A 20,742-nucleotide genomic window follows, 5' to 3' on the forward strand; every position below is an offset into this window, starting at 1 on the left:
ATTAGATTAAAAGATTGAATGGTTTAGCTGAAATTAAAAATTGTCATATAATGAATTAGTAAATCCTATTAGTGTTGTTTCTATCTCCTTCGCTGGTTTCCATAGTGCCCACTGATGATCTAAATTTGTCACAGCTATCCAAAAAGCTCTGTTTCTTTTTTTTTTTTTAGACGGGCTCTTATTTAAACTGGTTCTGTGTATTTCTACGCGGTCGAGGCAAAGCTGTCCCCGTGGATGGGAAGAAGCTCTCTGCAGCATCGTTGCTTTTATTTTAAGATGAATCGTTTGTGGAAAAAAAAAAAAAAAAAAAAAATCACAACAACTCTGCAGTGTCACTCTTTTCGGTTCCTCTGCTCCACCAACCCCTCTAAGACGCAGAATGTAGGTCAAGGATTTAATAATTTATAACACATGAGAAGACAATAAGCTCTCGGAGAAATCAGGACTTCGGAGAGTGCCGTCCTCCCATTTGAGCTCTACTTTGGAAGGCACTTTTGCTCGGCCGTGTTCAGCATGAAAAGATAATAAGTGTCTGCAACGCTTTTTACTGATAATACTTGAAGCTGGCGAATGGTTAGATTTACACCCGAGAGCGAGACAAGTGGCAAAAGCTGCTTTTAGTTCAAATTTCACAAACTAATCTGTTTAGGGAGCGTTGCTCTCTTGTGCAATCGCATGTTCTTTTGTGAATGAGTACTCTGCGCATGTTATTTTACAGGCCAGCTTCGAAACGAAATGCTTGGCTGAGAGGAAGGTGGCGCGTCAGAGATGTGTTGCTCTTGCCGACACATCGTGGTCATCGTGACATCCCAAGCATGTTGGACAGAGTATCTGATGCCCTCCTTGACACGAGCACACTCTAAACGTACATTAGTTGCTCACGTGCATCTGTAGGCTTTATTCTCCCACACGGACACATACCGCATCTCTGATAATGAGGCTGTGCCGCTGCACCTCTTCTTATACTTGGCAAAGGCTCCTGGTGATGTAGCTTTAGATCACTTTGCCTCCGGTCTTCAGCACAGACGGAGACATGAAGTATTTTGCCTCCCGTCAGCAGACACGGACAAAGTCGAGACCTGTTGACCGATGTTAATTTTAGCCCTAACCATGCTGACTGAGGGCAGCAAAGGAGCCGGCGCGATGTGTTTACCCGACCACGACGGGTGACGAAAGGGAACGCCGAAAGGCTGAGTGAAAAGGTGGTTGTCATATTAGGATAACCCTGCAAATGTTCGGGCCGTCTCTCCTTGAAGACATTCGTGGTGGTGTATTTGATTGTACTTTACATTAAAAAAAAAAAAGAGAACTTGGGAGAGAAAAGTTGAACTCCCGTTAACCCCCGATGTTCACGCTGTTTGGAAAAGTCACAGAAACAGTTGGACGCAGCGCCCTGACTATCCAACAAGCAGTTGTCATGTAATATGCTGCGGCCTTAAGGCTGCGTTCAGAACCAAAAAATAGCAGAGCGTTAGAAATGAAACCGCCTTATTCCAACGCTGGTACAGGAGAGATGCCAATGTAGAAGAAAGAAAGTTAAAAAAAAAAAATAATCAGGGTTGTTTAGCCAGTTGGCTTAACTTTTTCCACAGCGCAGTCCAAACACAACTAGGGCAATTGAGTAAAGCACTGAAAGCGAGTAAATTAGCATTGCAGTACTGCGTTGATTCTGTTATTTGCTTGCCGAGTGTCGGCTCAGAGGAGACGCAGCTGCGATAACTCGACAGTGTGTTGGCGTTTGATTAACTTTCAGACCGTTCATATTTCATCCTGTCGCAGCTTACCCATGCTGAGGCTACGTTCAAACGGAACTCATGAGCTTGTGGTTGCGACACGGGAAGCCGTGCGCGCCGTACGCTCGGCGTCCGAGCGGTTGAGTCGTAAAAAAAAAAAAATTCAAATTCAGATGTCGTGAAAATCACGAGGGGAGAGAGAGAGAGAGAGAGACTCTGTGAATCTTTGACTGTATTTGAATGCAGGACCGCACAGCAGCAGGTTTATGATGCGGTGCTTCTTTTTTTTTTTTTTTTTTTTAAGATCATTTGGGAGTGTTTTCACCTTTTATTAGACCATAAAGTCTGGCCACTGCGGTATTACTGTATTATCAGTCTGAAAGCAGCCTCACATTTTAATGAAGGCGTCAGTTTTATAGGCTATTAAAGGCCAACCTGACAGGAGAATGCACTGTGTGGGAGACACGCCAACAACTGGACCACAGCAGTGTTTACCCCCGTGGCTGAGATTGTTCATTTCACTCCTTTTTTTTTTTCTTTCTCGCCTCCGTGCATCAAACCTCCTTGATATGTCCTGCCCCGCTCCGCCTACCTGCGCACCCATTCAGAAACCTCATCTCAAATCCGTCCCTGGGATCTAAACCCAGGAATAGAATTAGGAGAATAAACGTGTTTATTTGAGTCGGTGGAACGGGATTACGTTTTAGTCGAGTTAGTAAGGAGCTGCTGCGGTGGAGGAGCGTCTTTCCACCTTTACTCAGCAGGAGTGGGATTAAGATGGCAGCAGATGTAACAAATGTCATAGGAGAGCGGTGTTGTGTGATCATCCTCCTTTGGGTGGACCTACAGCCATCTTTGATGTACCATACTAAAGTGCTGCTGCCTGGAATTTAAAATGAGAGCTAAGCAGAAAATAGAAATTGAAAATATAAGTAGTGGTGGGCAAAAAAACCTGTGCTCCAGCCAAGTCACTGTTCATAAATGAGACTTTTTTTTTTCTTTTTTCTCATGAACGGACTTGCAGTGATTTCCGCTGCTTGTAGGATTGATGTAAAATGCACGCACCTGGATGGATCTGTCTAACAAATGTCAGGGGTTTAGGCACAATGATTCTTTTGGATCTGTCTCAAGCGGGCTCAGTTTGCTTCACTGTGTCTGACCCGTCGGCTTTAGAGGAAGAAATCCAGGAGGAGGAAAAGCCACTCGGGTCCGAGATCCGTTGCCGTGTGAAGCAAGATTTACGGTTCGCGAAGTAACTTCAGGTTTTCATGGTTACGAAGGTGTTTCATTTCTTACCGCGATACACCGCCATGGCAATTTATGCTGCACGCATAACCTGCATCGCCAATGGCATCACCAATCATAGATGATCCCGTGCGCTGATAGCTGGAGGGTCTCTGTAAAGGGCAGTGTTCAGAGACTGGCAAACCTCTTTGGCTTTCCCTGACAGTCATAATAGATTGGATTTCATTGTGCTTTTGTATGTCATCCTATAAAAGAGACTGATTGAAGCACTAAAGCTTCGTCTAAATCCTGGGTTGATGTAGCGAGTTTATGACCACCTTCGTGTGACCACTCAGCGTAATCACGTTTGTTAGGCTTTAAGCCAGATAATGGAAAGATACCACGTGGGAATCAATCTTCCACTCGCAAAAGTAAAACGCCAAAACAATTGACGCCAATCAAAACTACACAGCTAAAGAAGAAAGAATACCTCTATAAAAATGTATAATAAACCTTTTGCGGCTTTTGCTTTATAACTTTTCTTGTTAGCGCTGGTTCTTTATCAAAGAAGTCAACCTGAAACAATCGGCCCTTTTCACGTCAGACATTTTGACTAATCACAGTAGGAAACGTGACGTGAAAATGTTTCGATTAAGCAATTTCTCATTTGACATAAAATTAATAGGCAACATTTGCTGTACAGTAATCAATAATGAATAACGAAATCCTGAGGTCGTGGCAACACTTTTATGAATACGGGTGTTGACATTTTGAGAATTCTAATAACGTGTGAAGGTACCACTCGCACATCAGTCCGGTAAATATGAAAGCAAGCAGCCAGACTGGAAGCTCAAAGACTGGAAACTTGGAGAAAACTAGAATCTGTAAAACCACAGTGCTGCTTTGATTTTTGAACGGATCAAACCAACTGATGTAACCGTTTCTGGAAAATCTATAAAACCTCTTCTAATTTAAAGCAAAACTACATTCTCAAAATATTTTTTTTTTTTTTTTTTTTTTTTTTTTTTTTAGCTTACATAACCGCAGCTCAGCGGAGAAGATGAATTCAATTTAAAGGCGGCATGTGTGTCGAATTGTAGTTACTTTCATATTCATGTCACACCTGTCAGAAGACTTCTGCCTCACTGTGTCGAGGTGTCACCTGTAGCCTCGGGACACTGCGCTCCAGCTCAAATTGAATTGTAACGGATGTGCTATTTTTGGCTTTGACACTCAGTATTTGCACATACTGGTGCAGAAATACACAGATGAAAGAGGGAATAGGTGTACATTTCCCATATTTAGATCTGATGAATATGTAGATGAGATGAGGGAAGGCAAAGTGATGAGAGGAGTGTAGGTTTAGGTTGTCTTTGTGTTATGCGGATGCACTGCAGTGTCTGACCTCCATTTAGGACTTTTTTTTTTTTTTTTTTTTTTTTAATGCTCTGCATCATTAACCTGGCTGACAGGGTGGGTCCTTGTCTGTGTCACCAACCAGCACAGAACAAAATCTACTGTATACAGTAGCTTTATCGACCTTCGTGAAGTTTCCGCGTCAGGGAAATTAAACCCAAGGTTGGGGATAAATTCTGCTGGATGTCCCATTCATTCATCGCTCGTTTCACCTTTGTAAAGCACTTTCAGCCTTTTGTGTGCCTCTCTTCTATCCCCCAAATGTCAACCTTTGGACTTTTTTTTTTGTGACTATTTAGCACCTTGTTGTGTCAAGTGCAGAAAGTTGGCAGAGTGTCAGCTCCATTCACTGTTGACCATGAAGTCTTCTGCACTCCAATCTGCTGACTGATCGAAGCTGCAGATCTGAGGCAGTTTGTGTGTCGCTGATGATACAGTGGGCACAGATGGAGAGAGTCAGTGTCAGGTGAAGACTGTCATTATGTGGTTTCTTTAGCAGTGCTGCAAAGAGGGATCTTTTGACATCTCTGAAGGTGCAACTGGACTGGAACGTTGGTTCTACCAGGAAATGTGTGTATTAGAGACTGATACAAGTAGTGTAACGTTTTTATTGATGTCTATGCCCGTGTTCAGACAGCGGGCATATCAGATTTTTTTTTTTTTTTTTTTTTTTTTTTCTCAAATCAAATGTTTAGGACATACTGTCTGAACTGTTATTTGCAAGTGACCAGTTCAGCTTTGGTGTGTCCAGACATCACCAACCTATCTGTACGGGCTGCTGTTGGAACGACATACGCGCAGCGACGCTGTGACGCGGCTCTCCGGCACGGGAGTTGCAGTAGACGGTTAATTTCAGCTTCTGTCCGCAGAGGGTTGATATCGTTGTCCTCTACAGCACGAAGCTACACTTTCTGATAGCGCTCGGTTAGCTGTAGCGTAGATTTTGCTTGCTGCGTCTCTCTGAAAATGGCATTGTCACCGCGTGTTGCGTTGCGAGTGACGCAAGAAACCCGACGTGAGCAAGCGGAGCGTCCCGACTGAGACGCATCTGCAGAAATCCGATTGGAATCACATTTCGAACCCTCAAAATGTGGTTTGGATCCACATTGTATTTCTTGTGTTTTTCTTTTTGATGTTCAGACTTTTAAAAAATCAATCTGGATTCATTCTCGAGATGACAAAAATCCGATTCGGGCTGGCAGTCTGAACATAACCTACGAATTAGTGTGTAGAACAACCTGACATGAAGTGTGCAAACCGGGTAAGCTAAGTAGTTTTGTCCTCCAACAGTGCTGCACATGCTCTGGAAGTGGCTGAATGGCAGCCTGGAATTATTTTCAAGTGAAGCCAAAAAAACAGTCAAAACGTTAATTGTAATTCCTACAACAGAAGTGTTTTGAGGGGATGTGGCAGTGGAGCTAATTAGAACACTACTAATTTAATCAGGCTCTTGAAGAGCAGCAGTGTGATGGGTACAGTGGCTTCAGTGCAGTAAACATTAGGGGATGTTGCATTTTTCTGTTAACCACAGTGATGTCATGTTGGTGCTATACCATCAAAACAAGACTGTGGGCACAATGTCAATTGTCAATCTTAACAGTGTGAAATTCACAGTGGGTGTTTTTGACTTTTATATATATTTATTTATTTGTTTATAAATATATATATATATATACATACACATATACATATACATATAGTATATTATATGTGATACCGAATGCTCAACTGCGAGGAAAACGGGTGTTAAGTGTCTTACAACAGAGAGGCAGACGCAACAAAACAGGCAAAGCAAGCAGACAAAAAGTCCCCCCCCCCCCCAAAAAAAAACAGGCAAAAGATCAGAATAAATCAGGAAGGCAGGAACAAGAGGGCTGGGCAGCGAAGGCCGAGTGGCATGATGGCTGATCTGGTGGGGAAGTGAAGGAAAGGGTCACGTGTGTGTATATACGGTAATGGCAGGATTTAGAGCAGGGATGCGAGTAGGTATGGAGGTCAAGTAATGAAAGTATGTGGTAAAAGAGGTTAGAGATGCAGACAAATTTAAAAAAAAAAATGTGGCTGTGGCTTCATTTAATACTGTTAAAAATACCTCAACAATTCATCCAGGGCTGTCTCATTTCCAAATTTAAGATCTGTCTACCACACTGTCCTGGACCTCATTTAGAATCCTTCTTTTTCCAAGTGAACATGAGGTCATGCGGTGCTGTGGTGTTGCATTGCACGCATTATTGTGTTGGTCGACCGCGGCTCGAGGCAATGTAACTTAAGTAAAAGTGGACAAATTTTATTTTGTGGATAAGTTTGACAAAGAAACTGCATTTAATGGGTGTTGGTTCCATCATGGCTCAGGCCCACTCTGCTTATCGTCAGCCTCACTCCATTTATGTTAACATTTGTGCGATATTATCTGCACTGTGCCTTTCATGTCGATGCTGTACTTTTCACCATCGGAGCTCAAATTGAGATTCTTCGGTCGGATCACGACCACTGCTCTTTAAGCAATATAAATATGGTGTCTAGGCAAACTAAAAATAGAATGTGAAAAATAGCTATGTGTATTCTAGGCGCCGATATGGAGATACATGTAGAAGCTGCTGCAGGAAAAAGACGCCAAATTCAGACATGCGGAGCACTGATGAGACCCCCTGAAATCCTAAACTTTCCACTTAGTCTGCACTCGTTCCTGTTGGCCGAATAGAGGATGTTCGTATCTCTTATCAAATATTGATAGATGTTACTCAACTCTAAATTGAGACAATCTATTTTTGCCACCCTTTTACTGTCTGCCTTTGAAGCAGCGCACGTTAACAGCTTTGTGCCTAGGATACATGCTTCGCTGCGAGCCAAAGTGAACGGCGGTTAAATTTAGCTCGTGTGTGTTTGCGCTGAAAAGTGGGTCATTTCGCTCATTCTCTTTCTTTTCCAGCTCCATCACACTGACTCATTTTGCCCGTCTTTCTTATTCTCACTTTCGGTCCCATCCAACTTCCTTTTTTTTTTTTTTTTCTTTTCCCCATCGTCTTCAGCTTAATCTCTCTCTCTCTCTCTCTTTTTTCATCCTCCCTCACTCCGCACCTAAGAAGTGCTCAAAGCTGAGCACATCTGCGCCTGCTTGACACAGTACCAACCAGTCACAGCTGATCGAGCCCCGGGGTTGTAGAGGGCAGACTGTGAAGTTTGAGCGCAGTTAACTTTTGATAGGATGTCAGGGTGAATTATGAGCCCCACAGAGAGTCTAGCTGGCTAGCCACCCCGCTACATGGCTTCTCTTTGATAGTTAGTCATATCGTCAATCCTCATCGTCTTAACAGCAGACATATGAACAGAAGAAGATGAGGAATTAATAGCAATGATGCCAAAAAAAGCCCCAACGTCTTTATATCCTTTTAAGAGAACTGATGCTTGTATATTAAAGTTAATTCATGCATTTTAGTCCTTCCAGTTATTTTACAGGTTTCCCTGAGTTTCTCTTTCTAGTTGTCTAAGACTGGTGAGATTCCTGTGTGGGATTTGTATGCATTAATGACTACATTAAAGCCAGTGAGCCTAACAAGAATTCCTTCAGATGTCATGCCTTGTTAGTTATGAGTCATTACAAGTATAACACCAAGCTGAGCTTATGCAACCGGCATGATTTTAACCCATATTGCGCCCACCTGCTAAAGCTTGCAAACAGGGCAAAGCTATGAGTGAAATAAAAACACAAAATGAGCTTAATTCCAGTAATTGGCTTATTCTCTTGTAGCAGTTTGAGCCTCTATGTTAACTAATGAAGCGTGTCGTGTCAAATCCTCGGTCGCATCTTTTAAATCCAGCGATGACAACAACACAATTGACCCACTGAACGTCCTCCTCTGCGAACGTAACCCGAAATCACCTCTGATTGCAAAAGTGCCTTGTGAATTTTAATGTTGCCCGAAAAGTCCTAAACGACAGGTGCATTAATGACTCGGGGATCAGTTAGGGTAAAAGAGGGATGTCCTACTTTCTTTCTTTTTTTTTTTAGGTGTGTGAAGCAGAAAAATCTAAAACGTGCACAGCTTAAAGTGGAATACAATAAGGTTGGTTACATAACCGTGTGCTGTCATTCCTCTAAATGAAGCAGCACGCGTTCTGTAAGACACATAAAAATGCTCTAAATCAGTGTCTCTCTACTCATTCATCCTCATTACCCACATTTTTCAAAGATTCGATCCACTTCAATTTATTTCACAAATAAATAGTGCAGTAATACACAAAGTCTTCAAGCACTGTTAAAGGTTCAGTGTGTAGGATTTAGGAGGCTCTACTGGCAGAAATGGAACATAATATTCATATTTAAGTTTTTATTGGTGTATAATCACCTGAAACTAAGATTTGATCTGTTTTTATTACTTTAGATCGAGGCCTTCTACACAGCGAGCGGGGCCCCGTCCATGAAGCGCGCCATCTTGGTCCGCCTTGTTTCTACAGAAACCCAGAAGGGACAAACCAAGCATTGGTTCTAAAGAGGGCATTTTTTTGCCCACCGTAGCTTCTCTTACTGCCAGGAAGTGGAGGGTGAGGAGAGAGTTGTTCAGTAGGTTGCAATCTGCAACCAAACCACTATATGCCACTAAATCCTAAACACTGCTTCTTTAAAAAAAAAAAAGATATATATATATATATATATATATATATTAAATAAACAACAACAAAAGTGCAATTAGTGCTAAAAATCAAACGAAATAAAAAGGCAGACTTATCTAATCTTCCAGTTGGTGGTGATCAGTCTGTAGTTTTCAAAATACAAGTTTGACCTTTTGCTTTGTGACATATCCGCAACCCACTCAAACAGGTCAAATTGACCCACCAGCTAAGAACCAATTCTCTAAATAAATTACAGATTTTTGCAGCATGTTATTTAAAAACAAAAAATGGCAATGCAGTTTTGTTGCAAAGCAGAAAACACTTGCATTTTATAGCCACATTCTCTGAATATAGAATAACGTTTCTGCCCCCATGAAAGACTTCTGTTCTCCATGAGCTTTGAAAAGAATGAATAAGAAAGAAGAGATCATTTATACGTGCATATCTCCTCTGTCTCCTGCGTTTAATCTCACAGAGCAGCAGGCTCTTCCTACAGGCTGCTGTCCAAAACATCCTACACTGCAGGCCATGTGCTTCTCACCCTGTCTCTTTCTACTCCTCAAATATATTGTAATTAGTTCTTTAGCGGGCATGTAACAAGGATCTAACTGTGTCTTCTGTCCCCAGTGATGGAGATGCTCTTTCCGAGGTCCTCAGGGTAGACAGCTGAGCAGACACACACGCTCAAACACTCTTCTCACATTTTTTTTTTCTAATTTGGAGAGGAGAGGAGAGGATGGACTCATTTGGGACCCCATGTAGATTTGCAAGGTTTGCTCACTTTCTCAGAGCACACTGGGTGAGAATCAGAAATGCACACGGTGTCAGGAAGGCAGTTTTTCAGTTGGCATCTTTTGTGGATGCACACAGATTAGTGCGTGTGTGTGTGTGTGTGCCTGTGCAAGCATGAATGTGTGGGAGTTAATGGGAGAGAGATAACAGATGGAGGAAACCGATCAGCTCTGTGAAAAATATGTGCCAATCCACACGTTCGCTCCCGAACTGTTCGGTTATTTCCGAGGGCTTTTTTCTGGCCATGTGACGGAGACTGATTTCTGATTCGGCTCCAAGCCTCTGCTAACATATAAAAGGAGAAACAGCTGCGGAGATGACTAAAATGTCATTTTTCTTTTTTTGTTGCTAAGATCCGGTAAGTTTTGGTGCCAGACCACCTCTTCAAATTCCCAAGAGCGTCTGTTGGCAGTGATCATTTGGAATGACTGCACCCACGTCCTTCCTGTCCTGTTTTCATGCCCGTTAGTGGATTGGCTTCACCTTTTTGCTAAATGTTCTTGGAAGCGGGCAAAAGAACAAAGGTCTCATAACTGCAGTGCACAATCTCCAGTCATCTGGCCTCTCTGTCTCGGCTTTGTTTCTGGGTCATAACAGTTGATTCTATTCACAAACAATTAATTCTGTTCTTCTCTGGGAGTCAGCCAAAGAGAAAGAGATCACTGTGAGGCTGAGCACCCACACAGCGCACATTTCACTTTTGATTATGGACCCTGTACTGGTTTTACTTTGAACCAGCTCGTGCTGTGAAACGCTGGCTCCAGAGTTAGAAAAGTGGTGTTTGGCTTCTCCCACTGACCCAGTTGGAAACATGCTATTTCTTTCCTCCATGGGTGCAGTGTTAGAGGGGGGTAGGGAGACATGTAAGCCTCAATAACTGTATATACATCATCTCCACTCTAGTGAGTGTTCAGTTAAAGGTATTCATTTGATCATTTAGTCATCTGACTTATTGAAAATGTACAGTTTATTGCTGACATATTTCTTAGTAACAGAGCAAACATAAATGACAGGCTGCCACCAAGTTATCAAAGGAATACAGTGAGCCAAAAAACTGCATGTCTGTAAAATATCTTAAATTTTGAAATTAGACCTTAAACAACAAATGACTTCAATGTGAAAACATAATATCCAGATATTGGTCTAAGCATTTCATCTAATTCATGTTAAATTAATAAGCTCACAATCGATTCAATCAGTTTTCTATGATCAGTTTGGAAACTAGTTACTTTGCAGATTAAGATGATACATTTATGAAATAGATTATATTGTTAAAGATTGAAGTAGTTTTTATTTAACTATATAATAAATAACCCTCCATGGCTTTACTTCTCTCATGTTTCATTTAAATAACTGCTAAAAAACCAAAAAAGGTAAAATGATTATATTTCACATAAAAATTTGATTTAGAGCAAAATCCAAAAAGTAAAACCAGATATTTGTATTATTACTTGAGTATTTTCACCACCATCTGTGGTTTGGAAATTCTGACCATTTCCGTTTTGAGTTTTGTTAACGCTGATAAAATGTCAAATAATGCAAAAAAAAAAGGCAATATAATTGAGATAACATGGAATACTCTAATAATGTAGACTCTGTGGTCGTGCTTATTATCCTAAGTCTGATGTACATAATGATCCAGCTTGTAATGTCAACTCCGTGTTATCTATTCTCTGGGTGAGAGGTGATGCAGCTCAGAAAGTCTTAGCTGCTGAGTAGTTGTCCAAAGGTAAAAGACATGATCGTCTAACTGTCTGATTTAAACTAAACTGGCAGAATAAATCTGGATGGGGAAAGTAAAAGAGCAGTGCTTCCCCCTTCCTCATTACCGTCATTGACACCTTAATGATGCACCCTTGAGCAAGGCTCTTAACCCCGTACTTCTCTAGAGGAGCTACTTAGTGGGAAACATATCAGAGGTTTCACCGGGAAGCTTTCAGGTGTGAGAATAAAAAGGACTTCTTTAAAAAGAAAAAGAAAAAAGACACGGCTCACAAGGGCTGACGGAAACGAAAAATTCAAAACAGTAATCTACAGCGTTTATATATTTTGTCTTCAGTAGCACTTTTCTGGCCCTGTGTAATAATACAAGATAAAAAAAAAAAAAGAAAAATGTAGCTGTGTATTCTAATTATGTGCTTCTCCATATGCAGACAAAAACACGAGTACTCGTCAGCTGGTATTTTTACAAATTTGATTGGTAACTAATGTCTCTTTGTTGAAAGAAAAACCACATGCAGTAATTAAGATACAGAGTCACGCAAGACTAATCCAGCTCTTTCTTAATCTTCCTCTAGATAATAGAAATGTGTTCGGCCGGGCAGTGATGGCATTTTCTTTGGTGAAAGTGCTCCATTCGTTTTCTCTCCTCATTTCCCCTTGAATCTCATTGATAGAAAAAGAAAGGAGTGGGAGAATGGAGGCAGACATCCTCCCTCAGCTATCTTTTTTCCCTCGCGGTGCTTCCATGGCGCATGTCAGGGAGGAGAGAAGGAAGAATGTAACGGTGCTATTTATAGTATCTGTTGCTGTTAAAAAAAAAAAAAAAAAAAAAAAGGCTCTTTCCCCATAGCCCCCCTTTCAGCCCACCCTTCTTCCCATGTAACAATGAAGAGCAACACAACTGTCCTTCCTCTCTTTTTCTGTGTTCTTCCCTTTGCGTAACCCCCTCTCATCATCTTGTCATCAATCTATCCATTTAGTCTGCTTGTACCATTGTTCAGAAGCTCTTAGCACAGGATGTATAATTCATCTCTCCTCCGGAGTGGCTGCACACCAGTCATATGAATCGAGTCAGGGTGAGGAGGGGGGAAGGTAGAGTGAGCTGAAAGGAGAGAGGAATAAAGAGGCAGTGAGAGGGAGCAATGCTTCGTGCCACGCATCTCAAGTTGCCTTTGTTTAAAACATGGCCCATTCATGTATATTCTGTCTAATGCTTCAATAGGGCATCACAGGCTTCTTATCAGCAATTAAAATAGCTGCTCTGCAACTGTTATGTTTTTGATATTACTTAATAATCAGAAATCTACGGTCTAGCCATCCATTAGTAAACCTTGTTGGTGTAGGGTTTTTTTTTCTATTCTTTACACTTGTTTTTAAAAGAAATTTCTTTGGGATATTTAAGAGCTGCCAATTCTCTTGAAGAATTCAACCTGGTATCACAGCAAAGGGTGAAATAAAACGCCCTTCCACTACAGCAAAACGTGAGATAGCCACACTTTGGCCTCCCTAGGCGTGGCTGGTTCACGTTTCCGGGCAACCCCTTTCCGCCCTCATACAGCCGAAAACAGTCCTGCAGAATGGAGAGAAGGCCACAAATATAGTTGGTTGTTACACCATCAGGAAACAAGGAAATAGCCGCTACTGGCCTCATGACAAGATTGATTCAATCAGTCTTCCAGTCAGGTGTTAAGTACCCTCAGCCCTCTTCAGCACAATGGTCCTTCTACATTAACTCTCACTGGACTGTGAGCTGATTCCCATCAGACCACTTCTCAACTTAAGCACAGGGAATCACAGGCTTTGCCTCATTACTAAATCTACAATGTTCATTTACCTCACAGAAAGTAAAAAAGCCATGGTGAAAGGAATATTCATGTCTTTTAATAAAATAAAGTATCAAAAAGACACTGAAGTAGTTGATTACAAGTAAAAGTGCTGCTTTTTTTACATACTGAACTATTATCAGCATTTTTTTACTGTAAGTAAACGTCCTAACACTAGAAAATGGTGTCTGGGACTGATATATTATTATGTATAACATTATGTGATAGTTAATAGTGATGCATCAGAGCATGAGGGGCATTTTACTGCTGTAGCTGGTCATGGTGCAGCTACTTTTACTGCAAGTAATTCAGTCCGGTGGTTCGCACTGCCTGTGGGGACGGGTCGCACAATAAAACTGAGCGGTCGGGAGATGATTAACGAGGTAGGAAAAGAAGAAAAAAAAAAAAGTTGTGATGCAAATATTTGTATTTTTTTCATGACTTTTCTTTTCTTTTTCAAGTTTTGCTTTAATGTGAATTTTTAGAGAGTTTTTACCTTTTTAAAGTATTCAACACTGAGAAGTTTAGAGGGGAAATCACTCTTTGACATCAGAAATATGACCCGATAGAAGCTGTTTTTGTAAGGAGTCACAAGTCAAAGAGATTGGAAAATACTGGTTTAATTTTTAACAGTTTGTTATTTGTAGTCTGATATTATATATCTATACTCTATATCTTTTGTTGCTGATAATGTCTCGATGCCACCGATGGGATCAGTCCACAGGGGCTTTAGCCCGGTACCCTTTACATGAAAACAAATCATCATCATCATCACGTTCATACACAAGAGCCAGCAAATCATCGAGGTATGCATTCATTCTTACAATTTTTCAAATTTCACAATGCTTCGAAAAGCAGATGAGGCACCAAAAAAAAAGAAAAACAAGGAAAAAGCAGAACTTTCTTCCTCCGCTGTTGGATGGCACTGTATCTTCTGCCGTTGGGACATATGCGACTTGCAAAGAGTTCAGAAGCATAAATTGTCTCTCATCCGAGTCATCCAGCTGAAATTTGTGGTCTGTGACAGTCTGTATAACAAATAATCCAGCGCTGCCAGAAGAATCAGTCGGTGTCGAGAAAATTGGTGCAGAAATATCTTCATTGCAATTTTTAGATGAGGGTGTGATTCAAGGTCGGAGGAGGAAGGAGGATGTTTCTCAGACGTGTTTTTCGTTGAACAAATGTGCTGCATTTGTTCTGTGAATCATATTGTGTTCCCAGATGTGCAGCATATCGGAGGAGGAGGAGGAGGAGGAAGAGGAGGACAGGACCACCGACACTACATTTCACCGTCTTTCCTCCGTTATGTGGAGTGACAGCACAGATGTTGTTGCTGTTGTTATTGTGTTGCTTCGGTCCATTCTGAGTTGTGTCAGACTTGTTGTAATTGCTCTGTGACTGTGGTCTGAAATAAGTCTCTGATTGGCTGCTTTCCTGGGCTTGGCGCTCTGCCATGAAGCAGTGACAGTTTTGTTTGGCTGATAATATGGTTCTCATATTTTTGTTTTTTCTGTCTTGGCCAATGCTAGTTTGTCTCTTAGGCACAGTCAAATATTCATTTTTCGTAGTCATATGATTCATTGCCTCTCCTAGCTTGTGCTTCTTATGTTTTCACTTTCACTGAAAATGTTTTGTTTACACCATCGATGCTGTATTTTAATCCGCGCATGCGTTGATCATTTCTTCAGTTGCTATTTTAGACCGTTAAGTAAAACAGCATATGTAGCTTTTGAAAAACATTGCTTTGACCTTTAATCCGCAGCTGCAGCAGAAGCCGAAAGTAGCTGTCAGGTGTGTGATGAAAAGGGCTTTTGGCTCCCATTCCACACAAATGAGACGCCGGTGTTGTTCAGAACAAGTGGGCAGGTTGCACGATGACAAATGGCCTATTTCAGTGACAACGAACGACTCACTGCTGGCTGTCGCTTCTGCGTCACCGCCTGATGAGATTAAAATAGTGCTCGAGCCTGACTTCATACGGGGGAAAAAAGAAAAAAAAAAAAAACACTTCCTGGATGAAATTACAAAGTCAAGTTGACAAGTTCATACGAATTAATACAAGCCTCCTGCTGATATCTGAGTTTTGTCCTTCATCTCTTTGAAGCTCCACAGTGGACGGCCTGCACTGAAACACCATCAGTCCTACACGGATATGAAAATTGATTCAGAGCTCTTGCCTTCAATATTTTCATTTTCAAGTTGTCCGCCTGAGACCGCCGGTTGGAGTTTTACATGGATTTATAGCAATAAAAAAGGTCTATCTCTCATCAAGGCTCTGGGGTCTGCAGCACTTTTCATCGAACAAAACGCAACAAGAGTCGATTTCACTGAAAAGGCTTTTCTGTATGAAGATCAAATCTGCTGCTGTAGTGCTCAGTTGATCATTTTTAGGTTTATGGTGGTGCACAGTGCAGTGCAATTTTTTTTTTTTTTTTATCCAAATTTGAAAACGGTTTTGAATAATTAAAATAGCAAATCAAACAAATCACAAACACGTAATATGTATGCCTTTATGTGTTCTGGATTTGGATTCGCATGTTGTAAACTCAAGCTGTGTCCCACTTCCAGACTGCATGCTAATTCTGTGTTTTGAATAAATTGTGTATTTTGACTCTGGCAAGTAACAAAATACTCAAAGATGGGAGGATGCATACAGGCGCACTTGATTTTCCGGGTTTGATGTTGTTCAACACTGTTGACTCAGAGGACTGAAAAAGAAAATCTCTTCACAACTGAAAAAATGGACGGCGGTGAGAGAGCTTGAGGTTTCTGGGAAAATCGCACAGCTTTTTCTAAGTGAGAGCATTCAACTTTTGCTCCACACAAAATACGTTGGCCACATGGATGACAGGATAATGCTAAATGCTAAAATTAAGCGGAACTAGAGGACAGTCATAAAGTGACTGTGTGACTCGGTACTTGTGGCCATAACTGACCAGGAAAAGAGGATTGAATATAGCAAGGTTATTTTTATTTGACACGAGTTCAAGATTTTGTTTATAACACACGGGATGTCTAAAGCTATGGTCCTGCTTAATGTCGCAAAGTCACAGTTTAAATACATTTATCTCTGAGCACAAAACTTGTAGTTATTGATGTTAAGTGAGGATGCTTTTAATATAATTCAAATGAATTAAATCAACGTTTGGTGTGACCACCCTTTGCTTTTAAAACGGCAGTAATTTTCTTAGCTGCACGTGTGCACAGTGTTGAAGGTGTCTGGCAGGTGGGTTGTTGCCACAGTTTTCCTGTGGACTTCTGTCTTTTTATGGGATGTCACACTGACTCGCTGATGTTGAGATCAGGACTCTGTGGGGATCGTACCATCTGTTGCAGAACTTTTTTTTTTTTTTTACCAGATATGGTTCTTTAGGACTCCTGCTGTAAGTTTGGAGTTGTTGTCATGCTGAGGAATGAATTTATAATGAATCAGACGTCTCCCTGGTGATGGTGCATGATGGATAAGAATCTAAACTTTTAGCAAAAACTTTTGCACAGGACTGTTTTAACGATTATTTAATGACTGACTGCATTAAGTTGTTGTGTTATCCGCAAACCGAGACGCAGAGTCAGTGGCTCACCCACCATGTGTCACTATCTGCTGCCATCTAGTGGAGTTTTTGCAGTCTAGCCTTTAATATGGGAGGACTGAGGGGGATTCAACATTTCATTGCTCAGTTTGAAATTTTATCAGCGAAGTTAGTAACATTTAAATCATAAATACCTGAGATATATAAAAAAAAAATGTATATGTGATATTATGAAGCAATCTATATATTATTATTTTGCACAGCAAACATTTGGAAAGTATTTATGATTAAGCACATCTAAAAAGTACAACTTTACTAGGCTTCATACTGTAACCTAAAGTATTACAGCTTAATGCATTTTTTTAGTACAGTACTTTTGGGAACAGAAAACCGCACACATACTTCATACTAATTCAATCTTTCTTTCAGAAAATTTCAGAAAATACATTTGATTTATCTTTGCCTTCTGACAGCTGTTCACTGCAACCTGAGCCAGAATGGCATCGACCACCAGATGTGCCCGGAGGATCTGACGTCGCAGCTGGAGGAAGAGGAGGAGTCGGCGGAGGCGGGGACCGTGCTGCTGGACGATGACAGCCCAAGCTACCAGGACATCAGCCCGCCCATGTACCAGCGCCGCTCCCCGCCGCATCGCTCCGTCTCAGAGTCTGAGCTGAGCCGGGTAAGAGATGGTGCAAAAACACCTGCGCAGCAAAAGTGCTCTCTTAAATTTCCAGCGTACATGATACAACTTGTGAAAACTATAGATGACAAATCAGCTGTACTGGAAAAAATGTCTGTCTAAAACTTTTCAACAATAATTTTAATGGCATAATTATTATTTTCAGAAAAATGATGTAACCTTGGTGAAAATGTGTCTTCGATCATTGATCTGTCCCAGTGCCTTGCGTTGCTCTCTGCCACACTGTCTTTTATGGTGCTGCCACTCAGGGGCGCCAAAGTCTGTAACTTTCCAACTCTATACATGGTAAATGTGTGAGGAGACTGGATGAAGACATTAAGACAGCAGGTTGTTACATTTAATAGTTTGCAGCAAGTGAGCTTTTAATTTAAATTGTCAGTTGTTCATTATGCATTGCAACACTAATGATCATTTGTCACTGTTTCCACTGTAGCCTCTGTCTTCAGCTTAAATCAGGGAAATTCAACATTCAATGTTGAATATTCAACATTTATGCTTTTGAAAAATCAGCACCCCGGGGCATCAGGCAATGCAGTAATAAACACCCCCAAAAAAACTGGAGATGAGATGCATTTTTATATTACTTCCCAGTTTCAGTCTGAAATTACAGTAAAACAAATAAACAGAGGATTTCTTTAGGCATTTTAAGTTCTTGATTTTTTTTTTATTGCTCATTTGCTGGATTCTTTTTTTTTCTGCCACTTGGGGGCAGCAGAGGAGGCGTAAACAAACACTGATGTACTTTTGAGGTGATAATGAAGTTGTTATGCAGGTAAACACAACCGACATCCAGCGGGCATAAAGCAACATGGGTATTACTTTGAAGTTGTGTTTGTTACCAAAAAAAAATCACACTCTTTTAAAGTTGTGTTTCACCCTCTGCCCTGAGATAAATATCTGGCTCCTCAGTTGCCAAACGCTCCCCTATGTTTACCTGCCCTTCGCCAACTTTGTTTGGTCTTTGATGCTGGGCAGAAAAACACTAAGTCTGAACCAAAACTGTAAAAAAACAAAAAACAAAGTTTTGAGTTGAAAAACGGTAAACTGAGATCCTCAGATAAAAAAAAAAAAAAAGAAGATATTTACCAATACTTTTGGTTATGACCTGTCTGGCGTGTTACCTGCCTCTCAGCTGGGATGGGCTCCACAATAGCTAACGGTGATGTTAACTGCTTTTGTATTTGTCCAAAATAGAATATAAATATAACCTAAAATGAAGCCCCCCTTGTTTTACTGACTAAACCAGGATGCTGAAAATGGACCCCAAAAAAAAAGGAGAAACTCATGTTACGTGCCTGCTGGCGCTGTGGTACTTTGGATGCTTATAAAACACCCTTATGTAGTGCCAAATTGATTGTATTCAGGGTCAAGTTACAGTACGCGTGCAAAAACGTCCTCGTGCCCGTCACACAAAACGAATCAGCCACCCACTTAAATAAAATAATCCCAGACGTTCACCTCTACCTCTTAAGTACAAACAACAACTTTAACATGGAACAAACAAGAAGAGACACGATGTTGTTTCGAGCTGTGTTTCAAGTCTTTCTCGGTGTTCCTGATAATAGATCAAAGGACCCATCGTGAGCAGTGCAGAATAATCTCTCTCTTCCTCTCCAGAAATAGACCGCGGTCGGGACAGTGGGAGGAGATCGGAGTGATCGCTGCACACGCACACGCGCACGCACACACTCGCACTCGCACTCATATTCTCCTTTCACTGTGTAAAATCTGTGGTAATCAGCTGTCAGTCAAAGCAAGTGGAAGTACTCTGAGTCAGAAACAGTCCTCTGTGTAAACCCTGGATGAGCCTTTGAAATAGCAGACAGACAGCCAGGCCTGGGTTCAATTAGCACACACACACACACACACACACACACACACTCATACAGTACACAACACACGCACACACACCACCACCACCACCACACAGCACAGGAAGAGAGAGAGAGAGAGAGAGAGAGAGCGGAGATGCTCTTTTCTGTCTTGATTCTTCTCCAACTGCAAGGTAACGTGGTGATGCTGCACAGTGTTGTAATATTGTAACTTTATACCAGAGCATTATTTCATTTGAAGTAGCAATAAGTCTAAACAAGTGAGAGCGGGAGGAAGCTCCGTATCAGATGAAATAATTTGTGCCATGTGTCTGCGTTGGATTTAAAATCCATATTTGCAGAGAGAAATTCAATAGATCAAGTGCCTAAAGACTTCAATTATACAGAAACAACACAACCACAGGCCAGATCATATTTATTAATACTTTATTAATACAGGATCTGAGTTTAATTAAGAGTCAACATTAGACATGTTATCTTCAGTTAACGTCACAGTGACATCCAGCATCTGAAGCTTCCGTTTTGAAATACATTTTCAATCAAATTCTTGGCTATGAAGTAATTACATCTCTGTAAAATAACAACGGTCATAAAGATTAAGTTTAAACTGAGCATTTATGCTAATGTCAGTACAATACTGAGTTTGATATCTTGCTTTGAGAAGTATATACTTACTATCAATAAATACAGCTGAAAACTTGTAAATTTTTCATATAAATCAGGAGCTATTGGATCAGACCTTAAGTAAAGAAGACTATGCCTGGTGTTGGTACTTGTAAGTTTTCAATACTCAACACTACAGACTCATTTCAGTTGACACCAAAGAAATATTCAGATTCGAGACTCATCAGCTTTGCTGGTGGGAAAACTCTGGATTACTGACAGAGACAAAGATTGTTGTGAATTAGAAAAAAAAATCAAAGACATGAAAGGTCATTCATCTTCTTTTCAGGTGGAGTATAAGTACCTATTTGAATTATCCCTCAATTAGTGCAGAATAAGTGTGAAGACATTATAAATCCAGACCTTTGTGCGTATCTGTGGGAAGGCAGACGGCAGGTCATTTCAGTTCATCACATCAGCGGCATTAATTTTTCAAATATTGGATTAAAGCTGAATCATGCACCTGCCTGGGTTTGTAATTGAGTCAAGGCTTAGCCATAGATTGAACATGAAGCATAAAACAGCCATTTAGACTCAGTGGATGGCTATAACATCCATAGCAAATCACCTCATCTCATTCGTAATCAATATCAAGCCCAAGGTGAATATATCTTGTTTGGTGTTAACACACCCTGCGATGCTTTATGGACCCTGCCGAATCCCAAGGTCAGGGACTGTGAAGGGGTCTTGTGT

The 20,742-nt window shown here is 41.0% G+C and overlaps 1 protein-coding gene across 4 annotated transcripts in view; it reads left to right on the top strand.

Annotated features, from left to right (window-relative positions):
* The window catches only part of samd12 (sterile alpha motif domain containing 12), a 102,206-nt gene that overhangs the window by 3,437 nt on the left and 78,027 nt on the right, over positions 1 to 20,742 (top strand). For all 4 annotated transcript variants that reach the window (XR_011179625.1, XM_069175952.1, XM_069175950.1 and 1 more), the window contains exon 2: positions 17,325 to 17,533. Coding sequence is in view for 3 of the 4 variants with exons in the window: in XM_069175952.1 (XP_069032053.1) it covers positions 17,325 to 17,533 (209 nt within the window). In the remaining variant the exon portion in view is untranslated. The remainder of the gene's footprint in view (positions 1 to 17,324; positions 17,534 to 20,742) is intronic.

This window comes from Embiotoca jacksoni, unplaced genomic scaffold, assembly GCF_022577435.1.
Source record: "Embiotoca jacksoni isolate LCO1_2020_lvr unplaced genomic scaffold, fEmbJac1.0.p SCAF_7, whole genome shotgun sequence".
NCBI classification, from domain to species: domain Eukaryota; kingdom Metazoa; phylum Chordata; class Actinopteri; family Embiotocidae; genus Embiotoca; species Embiotoca jacksoni.